Source organism: Telmatherina bonti (assembly GCF_933228915.1).
Source record: "Telmatherina bonti genome assembly, chromosome: 14".
NCBI classification, from domain to species: domain Eukaryota; kingdom Metazoa; phylum Chordata; class Actinopteri; order Atheriniformes; family Telmatherinidae; genus Telmatherina; species Telmatherina bonti.
This window is the reverse complement of record NC_136612.1, coordinates 13,717,672-13,732,350: the sequence shown is the minus strand read 5'-3', so window position 1 is coordinate 13,732,350 and position 14,679 is coordinate 13,717,672. Positions and strand designations below refer to the sequence as shown.

Here is a 14,679-nt window from a genome sequence, read left to right as displayed (position 1 = left end):
TTTAATCACTCAAGAGACATTTGTTTCATTTATTTTTTGTTTTTGTTTTTGTTTGTTTGTTTTTCTAGATTTATTAAAACATTTGCCATACTTAACACCAGCTTCCCTTTTCCCAGTCCGTGCCCTAGCCCGGGTCCCTATCTAAACTTTTCTAGATCCGCCCCTGCATGTTTCTGTTTATTTGCATTTCTCGTATTATTTACATTCTTCTTCCACATAGGTACATTTTTATGGAATCATTCCATATATTTCAGGCTGCACGTCCACTGAGCAGAGGCATGGGACTGCCTGCAGGGGACGCAGGACTACACAGGGACCATCTGACAAGTGCAGGCTGCTTTCCCTTTAAAGCCTGACGCAGTTCAACTGGTGCCCCACTTTGTGGCGTGAGGCAGCGGCGCTCTGCTGCGGCTACTGGGGATCTGCATACGGCTCAGCCCGGGGACGTCGGCGCTTCGCTGGGGCCTTCCCAGCTCACCGCTTTAAACATGGAGTTTTTACTGGGAAATCCTTTCAGCACGACGGTGGGGCAGCGCATCGGTGAGCTTCTTTTTTCTTTTTGTTAATCGTGAAAGCCAAACGGCTTCTTCATCCTCACTCATCTTCACTCAGATGTTCCGCCTGCAGCAACATCTCTGCTGAGCAGCTTTTTATCTCAGTGCTTTTAAGAGGGTTTCTAGTACAACATATTGTTTATAATGTTTATAATGTGTCAACAATAGCGAATGAAAAATGAAGTTAAAGGCACTGCGAGAGGGACAACAGCTTATGGTTTGATTGACGTGTCCTGCAGACAATGATTTGGCGGAGGCAGGGGGAGGCGGAGGACGTGATTGGTTGTTTCTGTGTCCATTTTAACCTGCAAAGAGGTGGGCGGGACATTCACAGACCGACATCCCCCTGACCCATATGTGATGGAGATTCGTTTGGCTGCATCTGTTAATAGCACAATGTGCTCTCATTACCTGATGGGATAAATGGGAGTGTGGTGGAAATTATTTTTACCAAGATTCGCGATGAGAATAACACACTCGAGTTTATTAAACTTAAGGAGCATAAGGAGAGCAGTCACACACTGTTACAGGACATCAGTGTGAGGCTTTGCCTAACAGAAGACGTGGCTAGCTTTTATCCTTGAGAGTTACACAAAAGACAATGAATGTTTCAGATAAGAAGAAGCAATCATACTCCTGATGACTTTAAATGAGACAAGGGTGGTTCAAACGGAGCTTTCACTGATACCAATTGTTGTAGATGTCTCTTGTATAAAGACTGAAATGATGTTATTTCTCTAATATGTACTACACATTATTTACATACTCTTTGTATACAAACCGTTAAACGTATACTGTCCTGTGTCAAATTTCCATCACAGTGATTAGTCATTACTAGAGATAGAGCTGCAGATTCATTTAAAAGAATTTCAGGTTCTTATATAATTTTCAAGCTATAGTCATTTACAAGACCGTAGTAAAACTGTAATAAATGCATAATTTCATGACCTTCCTCCACATGCTTGAAATATTTAGTTCTGCAAAACCTTAGATATCAATAATGAGTTTTTCTATGTTACACCTGCTGCTTATACACCAAATAGTGAATGGTTTATTCTGTAAACAGTTACGCTTGTTAGAAATAAAACTGGCAACCAAATACTGAACTCTGAAAAAGAAGATGGCAGGTGTGCTGCTGGTATCCCTTAAACCTCTGGGCTCATGGAAGGGTTTGCATAAGCATGGAGAAAGAACTGAATACAAAAAATGGGGGGAAAAAATCCAGGTCCAGGCACTCAAAGTGGATCGAATAAAAAGCCTTTTTTTAAAAATGGGCAAGAATCATAAAAATAGACCAACGCGTGTAGTAACATATAGTCATTTAAACATGTATTTTTAGAACTGAGGAGTAACGTTAAAGCATCAATACAGTGAGAACTTCATTTAAATGTATTTGAATGACAGAGTAGCAGGAACAGGTAGAACAGACCAAGAGTGCAGATTACTGTCAGGACAAGCTTGGTGTGTTAGGTGGGTTTGGAGATGAGATGTTTCTGAAAGAGGTCAGACTTCAAAGATATTTGTAAAGTGAAAAGTGGCACGCCTGCTTTCAGCAAATTCTACCATAGTCGCTACAGTAGTCAACAATATAACACAAGATGGAAGAACCATCATGGGAAGAAAAGCCCCTGCATGTGATGTACCCACAACAGATCACCGAAGTGACCGATATAAACAAGTCCTATCAATGGCTGGACTGAAGGACAGCACAGAGGCACTAATCATGGCAGCACAGGAGCAGGCCCTGAGCACCAGAGTGATAGAGGCCCAGATCTACCCTACCAAGCAGGATCCCATGGTGCAGAGTATGCAAAGGAGCCCCTGAAACAATCCAGCACCTCACAGCAGGGTGCAAGATACTGGCAGGCAAAGAATACATGGAGAGTCATATACCTACATAGTGTACAGAAACATCTGTGCAGAATATGGTCTGGAGACCCCTAAGTCCCAGTGGGAAACTCTCCCCAAGGTGGTGGAGAATGAGAGCTGAGATCCTCTGGGACTTCCAGATCCAGACAGATTCTATTCTACAGTCATTTAGCAGACACTTTTATCCAAAGCAACTTACATACACACTCATACCCCAATAGGCACATCAGGGGGCAATATACGGTTCAGCGTCTTGCCCAAGGACACTTCGGCACATAGTCTGGGGAAGCCTGGAATCAAACTCTCAACTCTCCAGTTACAAGCCATCTGCTCTCCCTACTGAGCTACAGCCGCCCTCCCAGATGAAATGGTGGCCAACCAACTGGACATAGTGATCATGGATAAGCAGCAGAGGAAAGCCGTAGTGATCGATGTATCCATCCCCAATGATGGAAATATCTGGAAAAAGAAGCATGAGAAACTTGAGAAGTACCAAGGCCTCAAGGAAGAACTGGAGAAGGCCTGGAGGGTGAAAGCAACAGTAGTAACCATAGTGATTGGAGCACTGGGGGTCGTGTCCCCCACACTGGAGAAGTGGCTCCAACAGATACCTGGTGAAACATGAGACATCTCCATCCAGAAGAGCGCAATCCTAGGAACAGCTAAGATACGGGGTAGAACCCTCAAGCTCCCAGGACTCTGATAGAGAAACCGAGCTTGAGATATGAACAGCCACCCGCCCTACCCTGGGTGAGAGAGGAGTTTTTATTTATATATATATATATATATATATATATATATAGCTTGAGATATGAACAGCCACCCGCCCTACCCTGGGTGAGAGAGTAGTTTTTATTTATATATACATATATACATATATATATATATATATACATATATATATATACATATATGTATATATATATATATATATATATATATATATATATATATATATATATATATATATATATATATATATATATATATATGTGTATATATATATATATGTGTATATATATATATGTGTATATATATATATATATGTGTATATATATATATATATATGTGTATATATATATATATATATATATATGTATATATATATATATATATATATATATATATATATATATGTATATATATATATATATATATATGTGTATATATATATATATATATATATATATATATGTATATATATATATATATATATATGTATATATATATATATATATGTGTATATATATATATATATATGTATATATATATATATATGTGTATATATATATATATATATACATATATATATATATAGACATATATATATATATATATATACATATATATATATATATATACACATATATATATATAGACATATATATATATATATATATACATATATATATATATATATATATATATATATATATGTATATATATATATATATATATATATATATATGTATGTATATTATGTATGTATATATATACATACATATATATATGTACATGGAGATATGACTATATATATACACATATATACATACATATATACATATATATATACATATATATATATATACATATATATATATATATATATATATATATATATATATATATATATATATATATATATATATATATATATATATATATATATATATTAGACGCCTCATTGTGGGCTAAACCAGCGTCACCGCCATATTGGATGGGTCTCCACTTTCGAGTCTTACTGCAGAGTCAACGTTGTTTCCCCACAAAACTCTACTTGTGGAACAATGCGTATATATTATACAAAAACAAAACACTTTTCTACATAATTGGTTTATAAATAATGTTAACACTGTGAATAATCTACTAAATGTAAATGAAAAATTTAATTTGATGAGGTGTTTATGGAAAAATATGATATTGATGCTTCACAAAGTTTTACAGTTTCACAGTTTTACATGGTAATTGAATCAATTCCTGCCAGTATTGTTTGTTTCTCTGGCACAGAGCATACAGATAGATGCTTCTCTGTCTGTAACAGCCAGCTCTCCAACTATTTCTGGCATCCCAGTTACAAATAAGCAGGAGTAGTGGCTCTACTCTGGTCTCCTCCCAGATGACTCACCCTATCCCTAAAGGAGAGCCCAGCCACCCTGAGGAGGCAACTCATTGTTGTTTAATGTGGTTCTGTTTATTTAATATCTCTTTTCTTTATTTCTGTTTTTGTTCATGTTCCATTGTTAACTTTTGAATTGTACTATTTTGATACAGTACTTTATTTTCAGACTTTGTACAACCATATCTCTATATTGATAAATTAATAAATGTAAAAAAGAGTCAACCGTAGTGAAGAGAAAACCGGCAACTCTTCCCGTGTTTTGTTCCGCATACGGTTGCAATAACCAGCGAAATATTGAAAGCAGATCGTGTGGAATTACATTTCACAAGTAAGATTGAATAATAATTTATTTGACCAGATGAAGATAGATTAATCACAATGCATCAACAAACAATCAAACATGTTAGTATTAAATTCATTTATACATTTGTATATATTGTAGCTACTTTACGTCTTTGTTTAATAGCATTATAAAAAATATTTTAGCATAAAAGCGTGGTTTTCAATGTTTTTCAGTGATCTGTACCATAACAATATCTCTGCCTTTTATAACAAACCAAACTGAAAAAAATCAGGTAAAATTTGGTGAAGTTATTGTTGTGGTTGGGCCTATACAACTTACATATGCATTGGAGGTGCATGGGAGACCCATCCAAGATGGCGGCACGATGAAATTTCAGTTCATATAGGAAGTCTGATACCATGAGACGTCTACGTATATTATGTCTATGAGTGCGCTGCCACCTATGTATTTATAAATAACTCATTCAAAACTACGATAACATTTTTTATTTAGATGTGATTGTGTTAGGCTTAAATAAGGGTTTATAAAAGCAAAATAACCAAATGAGTTACACACTGTTTTCACAAACAAACTTAATTTATATAGGTGACAAAAATACAATAAAGTGATAATGTACAAGCCTTGTGTACATTATCACACATAAACTGTACAGAAAATGCATCACAGGCACAGTTGAGAATGTTTTCAGTTTTGTTTTGAATGGAGCCATAGTCCAGCAGGCAGCTTTGCTCCACAGACCTGGACCACGTTAACTAAAAGCACTCTCTGCAGACATGGATGTAGTTCTGAAAACAACTGCAGTATAAGGCCTTCGCCTGACCTGAGAGACCTGATCGAGTTATAGACTGTGAGCAAGTCAGAGATGTACTGTGGGACCAAACCATTAAGTGCTTTATGGACTGGTAAGAGGATTTTAAAGGTGATTCTATGTTGAGCTTGGAGCCTGTGAAGTGGCTTGAGTGCAGGACTAATGTGTTCAAGTCCATTTTAAATGTGTTGAAGCCATCTTACTGTTCCTGCAAATAAAGTAGTGCAGTTCTGACTCATCAGCATGGAACGAATTAAGATGAACATATTTACTAGTTGGTATCTTATTTTTGCATGATCATTTTTCTACAATAATTTAATAGAGCAATATAATAAGTAGGTAATGCCATTGATGCAGTTAAGTATTTTTCATCACTAGAGAAAAATAAGTACTACTATGTGGCTATGGTTCTTTCTGATGGTGTCAAGCTAAAAGGAGAAATGGCTCAAGCACTGACAAGGAAGTCTTGATCTTCCTCAGAATATACACTCACCAACCACTTTAGTAGATCCATCTTGTTAGTACCAGGTTGGAAACCTTTTGTCTTCGAATTTGCCTTAAAGAGTGAGGATTTAACAAGGCGTTCAAAATAGCCCATTCTCCTCTGACCTCTGACATCAGCAACACATTTAGGTCCAGACAGGTGCTCCTTGCTGAAAATATTCTCTTCTTCAGACCATCCTCTGTAAATACTAGAGAGGGTTGTGTGTGAAAATCCCAATAGATGAGCAATTTCTGAAATACACACCCTGTCTGGCATTATTATATGCTTGCAAACGTGTATTGAATTAGCCATGTATGTATCTCTTAATCCACTAGCAGAGTTAGCAGTTAGGTATGGGGCAGTTTTGTGTGGTTTGATTAGGTAAATGTCTTATCTCTGTTGCATTTCCACAGCCAACCATACCGATACCTGGTAGGCAGCAAAATTGGCCGAATAGCGATAGAAGCATCACCTGTGTACAAGTGTGACATCATAGTGGCGCAACATCTTCCTTGATTTATAAAGAAGAAAAACATGACAAGAAGAACAAGAATGTCAGACATTCAGCAGTTTGGGTTCTTTCTTATTGTTTTGGGGTTTTAAAACACCAAAAAATCCACCGTATACTAAAACATGATGCTGTTGTTCACACAAGCAGTTCAAGTCAGTGAGATTGGGACCCCAATGGAAGGGTCCCAAAGAAGTGGGACGTATTTTATATAATATTTTAGTACTCTTCCTAGTTTTTGCCTGTGGAAATGCAAAACGGCGCAAACTGACTTACACACAACCAAACCGGACCCATTGTGGAAGCCAGGTGTCATAATGTTGGGGTGACTATACCAGCATAAAAAGCCTCTTTCTCACTTTCAAATAACTATAAATCACCATTAAAATCCAGTTTCAACCAGCGCTTAAACACGCATGTATTTGTGGAGATGCTCTGTGTCTAGATATGCAAAAGGATTCTCAGAACAGCTGGTCCATGCTATCTCATCTCTGAATATCAGGCAATGTTCAGACATAGCTGAACACATGTTTAACTATTTGTATGCAAATTAAGCTTTCAGAACATGAAAATGAGTTTTTAAAAAAAAACACATTATAAAAATATAACTGATTGTGTACATTAATTTGTGTGCATTTATACGGCCTTGTATTTGTGCATTTCAGTGTGTATGTACTAGGACCCTTCGTTGCTCACAAAGTGATTTTACACATTTGTAAACATTGTAATGCACATTTGTAACTTTTTTCTCACTATATTACAGCTTCCATAGCGTACAGGTCTGGCAGCTCAGAAATTAAACCCATATTTTCATATAATAAACACAGTAAGCTTTTTGTTAGGAAACTATATTACTTGTTTGTTTTTTCCTTTTTTCCCCTTTTTTTTTGTCATTTTGCCATAACAAATAGTTAAAAATTGCCTTCCACTAAAATATCTGTGGAGTGCAGATGCATATTAGCTTTGTGTTTTAAATTGTGCCAAATCTTTGCTCTCCTTCTTTTCAGAGTGTGCTACAAGCTCCAGTTTGCCATCTGAAGACTGGGAGCTCAACATGGAAATCTGTGACCTGATCAACAGCTCAGAGGAAGGGTGTGTGTGTGTGTTTGTTTTGTCTGTCAGCGTCAGAAATGAGTCAATCCCCTATGGAGGTTACATGTGTCTGACTGTTCCAAACACTCTGTTTACAGGCCCAAAGATGCAGTCAGAGCCATAAAGAAGCGAATTGTCGGGAACAAGAACTTCAAAGAGGTCATGTTGGCGCTGACTGTGAGTGTTGACTCTTAGAAAATCTGTGTATGATCTAATCTGCGAGATCTTCTCAGCGACTTCTTTTGGCTGCAGGTGCTGGAGACCTGTGTGAAGAATTGCGGCTACAGATTTCACGTCATGGTGACGGCGCGGGACTTCATTGAGGGGGTTCTGGTGAGGACCATCATCCCGAGGAACAACCCTCCCTTGGTGGTGCACGACCGAGTGCTCAGTATAATACAGGTGAGGTGTGACTGCATGCTATTTCCAGCCTCGGAGTTACCTCATTGCCTCCCAGTCAATCTGTAAATTAATTTTTTTTTCTTTTCAAGGCGTGGGCCGATGCATTCCGCAGCTCGCCCGACCTGACAGGCGTGGTGTCAGTGTATGAGGACCTGCGAAGGAAAGGGCTTGAGTTCCCTGTGACTGAACTCGATGGTTACAAACCAGCTCAAGCTACAAAAAAGGTCCAGAAATGGTTGAGTGCACATTGTTTCCCTGCTCTCTTGGCGCCGCTTCTTATCTTTGATCTTTCTGTGCTTTTGCCTGTCAGGCTTTGCCTGGGAATGGGCCTGCTGTTACTACTTTGCCTGCTTTGTGTTTGTCTTCCAACCCTCCGCTCATCCCAACTCAGACCTCTGAGCTTAAACTGGCGCTTGATGGAACCAACGCCCTCACTCCCAGCCAGGTGATGGAGCCACGTCTGTCTTTCTCCTTTTATTGGTTAAAACATTGCCTTACTGCTGCTTCACAACTCTTTTTAACCTTAAGCCCTCTCAGTATTTGCTTTCTCCACGGAGACATTATCACTGTGTTTATTCAGTAGTTATAGTCTGAGCCGTGTGAAGGATGAAACTGGCCCTGTTGTTTTCCAAATGTTTAGTATTCTAAACACATTGAGCACCAATATGACCCCATAAACACCCATCAAAAGTTGTAAATTTGGCCCAAAAATTTGGTGAAAAATTTGATATTCTATGGTCAGCATAGACGGCAATTGAATGCAAAAATAGCTCTACAGTGCCACCTAGAGAGATAAAAAAAAAATCCAAAAATGAAGTGGGTCCCAAATGTCTTCTTCGACGAAGGACAAAAAAATTTGGCACGTGTGTAACAGTAAAAAAAAAAAAAAAAAAAAAAAAAAAAGTCAATTTATGACATGTTGCCATGGCAACGGAGTTGGAGTTTTTACGCCCATTTTTGACCCTATTTTTTCCACTTCACACACATTCTGATTGAACAAACTAGTCTGAGGGGATTCATGCAATTGAGTCCAAATTTGGAAAGAAGTATTTGAAATCCCTCTAATAGGACAAACCGTTTTGCCATGGCAACCCCCGGAAAACTGCATTCTCGCCATGAAATACACTTTTAGTCATATCTCCATTGAAATACATGGGATCTGCACCAAAATTAACTGTATTTATATTTGTTAGGTCCTTAACACTTTACACCTTGCCAAGCTAAGCTAAATAGTTATATTAGATATGTGGGAGGGGCCACGAGGCACGGAGCCGATGGATGCGACTTTAAATAACATTGTTATTCCAGGTAAAACAGCTGAAGACGGAGCTGGGAGTGGTTCGGAGCAACCTGACCATGATGTCTGACATGATGAGCCAGCTGGATCCAGTCACAGTAAAGCAAGCAGACATGGAGCTGTTAGAGGTAAAAAAAATAAATAAATCTAAAAAAAACCTTGTGTTTTAGTGCAGAAATAAAAAATATTCTTTGCTTTGTTGTTGCAGGAAAATCATTTCCTTCCTGTGTCATGTTGAGTAACGCTGCAATACCCTTAACTGATCTAGTGCTGTTTACGTTTTGTGTTGCATCGGCCCCGTCAATCCCCGCCCCCCCACCCACACATTCTTTGTCTCATTGTCTCATTAGCAGTTATACACAGTATGTAAGGAAATGCAGGACAGGATAGAGAAGATCGTCCCCAGACTCAGTGAGGAGAAGCTGATCGAGGAGTTACTGGCTGCTAATGATGAAATGAACACTGCCTTTACTCGCTACCACAGGTAACTCCATCATAGTCATTCATCACTAGTGTTTTATCACTACTTGTTTGTCTTCTCGCTTTATTAATTTTTTCTTTTGCGTACAGGTTTGAAAGGAGAATAACAAATGGTCAAAACTCCGAGCAGAAGGTAAAACGTGTCTTTATTTGTCCTTTGGATTTCACACCTCAGCAGTCAAAACTGCATGAAATTAAACTGTTCCCATTTCTTTGCTTTCAGGGCCACACTTACGTCAACCTCGCAGACTTGGATCTGAAAAACGAGTCTGTCGGCCAGTCAGGCTTCGCATCAGTGAAAAGCGACAGCTCCCTCAGCTTGTCAAAAGCAGACAGTTTGTCCAGCCAGATGGCAAAACTTAGTGAGTTCTACACTTTGGATTATGTGTGTTTTTATCACAGCCACACTTGTCGATATAATATGTAAAATAAAATAAAAATCAATGTTATAGAATTAATGCTAAATTAAGATGATATAGGAAGAACATTAAATATTCAAAGAGAGATTTTTTCTTTTAATCAATCAATCAAACTTTATTTGTAGAGCACTTTCACATACCTCAAAGTAACCAAAGTTCTGTACAGGTAAAATAAAATAAATCAACAACTAAAATAAAGACAACAAAATAGTTAGAAAGACAAAATAAGACAGAATTTATTCTGTTTTATTATCAAGCATGATATAGAGTCTAAACTGCTATACATTTTAGGCCACTTTATGTTTCTTAAAGCAGCTAATATTTTCACCAGGTGACAAATCTAGACTTCAAGTAGAACAGTTCATCTCCCTGACTCCATATTTAATAAAACACGATGCTGTACGTCATAATAGAATGTAGTTCCGCCTTTCTGTAAATAAACCAGTCATATGTTGTTCTAAAACCTGTATATATACACTAGATTCTCTGCAGGATGCTTTTAAAAGATGTGCACTTATATACACCAATGCTGTTGTAGATGTTGTGTTTTTGAGCTGTGCAACACAAAAAAAAAAACCCAGGATATTTTCACCTTAAAGGCATCAGACCTCATGACACTTAATCCTATCAACTCATTCCTCCTTAAATGAGCCCGGAGATGGCAGCAGTATATCTAAACCAAATGAACTGTGTCCTGAGACGAACTATACAAAGATCCCCAATTTAGAATCACAGTTTAACCAAATAATCCAGAACTATTTTACTGGTGAAATGTTATCTGCTTATTAGCGTAGTTAAAACAAGAATTAACTGTCAGCTTGCTGTGTGTGCTCCACGTACTGTTTGCAATTTTGTGCTGAAAATCTGCTGCATGTTCTTTTCACAGGTACAAGTGAATCAGATGATGCGCTACCAGTGAAGATGAACCCATCAACCCATCAGAGACTGAGGTGCAATTACACTAAAAACCAAACATAAACCAAAATATTTCAGATCCTGGAGACAGTTACAGCTGCACAAGAGGGAAGGCCTAAAAACTCAACCTTGGAAAGGTTTTGGAGGATCTGACTTACTGTCAAAACAAATAAATTAATTCACATAAAAGTTGTCATAACTGATATGTGAGTAAAACCATGTGGCAGGTTTCAGGCATCAAATGTTTGCAGGCTGTTTCTCAAGAATGATCATTTTTATTTTAGATATCCTGACCACTCTTGGATTGTTTGGATTGGATTGTTTTTGTGTTATAATTCATGCAAACAGAGAGTTTTGGTAGTTAACCAGCTGGAACAACCTGTGTTTCAGTGATAAGAATGGAGTTGCAGTGGACGGCCTGGCTCGAGCTCAGGACGGCACCTTACAAATCACTGGAATGGTGAGTCTGCATGCCGCGTAACTCTGGATTTATACAGTTTGACAGGTTTAGTCACAAGATTTACTGAATTTGTTCCCGTTTGTCGTGTGATCTGAGACCACTGGAAAGCTTTAAAGGTGGAAACTGAACAGAATCCTGGCGCCTAAAGTGCTACTAAAGTCAACATGTTGCCTTTTCCATTTTTTATTCTTAAATGAACTTTCTGTTTGTGTACAAAGGATGACAGTCCAGCCTCCACCCGCAGCTCTTCACCAAAGTTAGATTGGATGATTAAAAGGGGAATGGTGGGTTTCAGTCCAAAAATCAGTGTGTCCCACCCTCCAACATACCCTGTCTCCTGGGGTTTTTTTTTTTTTGTTGTTGTCATACGATCACAGTTTTCCCGTATTGTTGCTTTTGTCCGAAGCACTCTTTTTGGGTTTGGTAGTACAGGCTTTGAGATAAAACACAACTGGGTTTGCATGCTTGTTTTGGTGTCTGAGAGCATGACAGTGTTTGGTTTGCGTTGTCTCAAAATGTTTTCTTGTTTCTTTATGCTTTGGTTTACCAACATGTGGTTGTTCCTTGGTGTCTTTTTGCGAGGTTGGTAGCATGGTGCTTTATCAGTGGCTCATATTTGACTTTACTGATCAACCTTCTGCTTTGCTATCTTTCTAAGATTCCCATCAACCAGTCCAATGTGATGGATGATATTGAGAAATGGCTTGCATTGGATGATGAGGTTGGTAACTGGATTAATGAATTTTGTCAAATATTTTTTGGTAATTTTTCAATTTAAAACTCTTCCCCAAATCATTGAATTACATGCCTTGCAAGATGTTCATGCAGCTGCTCCTTTAAAACCCAAATATGGCTTCATAAAGCACGCTGAAAAAAGATAAATGAAATTCTTTTCAATAATGGCAACTTTTTTTCAGCTAGCTAGAGTGATAATATTATGTAATCAGCTTGCAAAAAGCTTTTTTTTCTTTTTTTTTTTATTACATACACATGTTCATGTTCACAATCAGCTGTGTCTAAAATTTGTAGTAAGTACAAACTAAATGGGAAGGTTGATAAAGGGAAACATATAGGTTGAACATACAGCCTCTCAACAGAAAACTCAAAGTAATATTCCTAAAAATGTAACCTGCACAACAAAAGCAACTAAAACCAAATTAGCACAAAGATTCATAGATGGAAGGAAATGTGATTCATGTCCAAATTAAACAAAATAAAAGAAGGTTAGGGACTAAAAATAGCAACAATATTTGGATGATTGTTGCTAAGTAATATTTTGGTGATGAATTATGAATCCGCATTTAACATAGATATCATGTCACAAAAATATGAAGATGAAAAACAAAAACAAGCTCATTTTTAGTCATTGATTATGCAGGCAAAGGACCCTCAGCAAAATGACATCATCATCTCCGCTGTTAAATGCAGAGGTGAATGCTGACATTTTTAATACGTTTCTCATTACAACATCGTTTCGTTGTGGCTAAACACAAAGCAAAGATATTCTAAACTTTACTCAGCAAACACAAGATAAGATAAGATAAGATAAGATAAGAGCAAAATGAGAATATTTTATTGTTGCTGAGAGAAGGCTGGCAGGCAACACTCAGCAGAGAAATGTGGTTTAGCAGCTTCTTCTGGCAATAAGTGAAATTTTGAAGTTAATGTACATTGTGAAAAACTGCAACTAATATAGTGATCTTAAATGAATATTAAATCTTAGTTTATAAAAGGATAAATGTACAATCACTGAAACTATGACATAACTACAGTCACATTCATGTCGAAGAAGCACTCACCCTAAAATTAGATTTATAGTTTGATTAAATATTGATAGATATTTGGGTAAATATACAGAATGTAAAACCAAACTGAGTCTTTTTTTTTCTTGCTCAGTATGACGACTTTGAGGAGTCAGACGGTGTTACCAGTGAAGGTGAGGATTTCTTACTCTTAATGTCTTGTGATACAGATTTTAGTGGGAATATTAAATAGAAAAGAAAAGAGAATTTCTAATCAATGATCCGGCGCTAGATGTGGAGCTTTGGATTGTTTTCGTCAGTTCATGTATAATGTTACATATCGCTACAGTTGACCAGCAGGTGGCATTATAGACATCATTGGGTGTAGTTTTGGGTACTTAGACCTCAAATAATAGACTTGTCAATGACTTTCAGCTTTGTTTTTACATATAATAATTAACCACTAAAGCTGATGACGTGAGTCATTTTTCTCTCTCTGCAGAGTTTGACAGATTTTTGGCAGAAAGAGCAAAAGCAGCCGACCGCCTGCCATCGCTGCGAGCATCCTCACAAGAGGCCGACTACTCCAATTCCTAAGCTAGACACAGATCCTTGCAGACTAACATTACTCATGAAGCTTCTGCACCATTGGTGGGAAAGATTAAGATGTTTTGTTGATGACAGGCAAAATGGCGCGTATTATGTTGGAAAATGCATTCCTTATTTGAGGAAGGACTTCAGGCATGTGTATGTGTACCGTGCTCTTTACTGGAGAGCAAACATGGTTTTAACTGATGTTGTGTAACAAGTACTGAAGTTTACTTGACATTGTTACAAGGGTTTGTATGTGAGCAAACATTTGCACATTTTATATGGTTACATTACTGCTGTTGATGAAAACTTTGCAACAAGAATTATGTATTATATTGCTGTTAAATACAAAGGTCTATATATAAATATATATACATATATATATATATATATATACTGTAAATATATTGGTAATAACAGGGGTAAAAGAAAAAGCCACAATAGGAAAAAGCCCAGCTGTAACATACTGTGATAGTTTTCTGTTTCACATCAATATTGCCCATGTGAAAGAAACATTTTCTTTTATTTTCAATTTTTCCCTTGAAGATGTTTTACTTGAAGTTTTAACAAAGTCTTAACAGACTGTTGTCATATATTTAATTAAAACTGCTGACTGGACAGTCCTGGATGGTCCT

General features: G+C 37.2%; 1 protein-coding gene across 2 annotated transcripts; it reads left to right on the top strand.

The window, feature by feature from the left end:
- Positions 1-391: 391 nt before the first annotated feature.
- On the top strand, positions 392-14,584 carry tom1 (target of myb1 membrane trafficking protein). Of its 2 annotated transcripts, XM_079252904.1 has the most exons (15): positions 392-540; positions 7,654-7,738; positions 7,837-7,915; positions 7,991-8,140; positions 8,230-8,364; positions 8,451-8,585; positions 9,449-9,565; positions 9,788-9,921; positions 10,008-10,050; positions 10,141-10,279; positions 11,223-11,286; positions 11,642-11,711; positions 12,370-12,432; positions 13,608-13,647; positions 13,956-14,584. In XM_079252904.1, the coding sequence occupies exons 1-15, from the start codon at positions 489-491 to the stop codon at positions 14,048-14,050; spliced, it is 1,401 nt and encodes a 466-aa protein (XP_079109030.1). In that variant the 5' UTR covers positions 392-488; the 3' UTR covers positions 14,051-14,584. The 2 variants fall into 2 exon arrangements, with proteins under 2 accessions (XP_079109030.1, XP_079109031.1); XM_079252905.1 differs by lacking the exon at positions 8,451-8,585.
- Positions 14,585-14,679: the final 95 nt, after the last annotated feature.

Bases quoted from the DNA above. Each gene is read 5' to 3' on its own strand.
- tom1 (XM_079252904.1), top strand. From the start codon at position 489: ATGGAGTTTTTACTGGGAAATCCTTTCAGCACGACGGTGGGGCAGCGC. The intron at 7,916-7,990 runs GTGAGTGTTGAC...TTTTGGCTGCAG, and splicing joins AGGTCATGTTGGCGCTGACT to GTGCTGGAGACCTGTGTGAA. The intron at 9,566-9,787 runs GTAAAAAAAATA...TTGTCTCATTAG, and splicing joins CAGACATGGAGCTGTTAGAG to CAGTTATACACAGTATGTAA.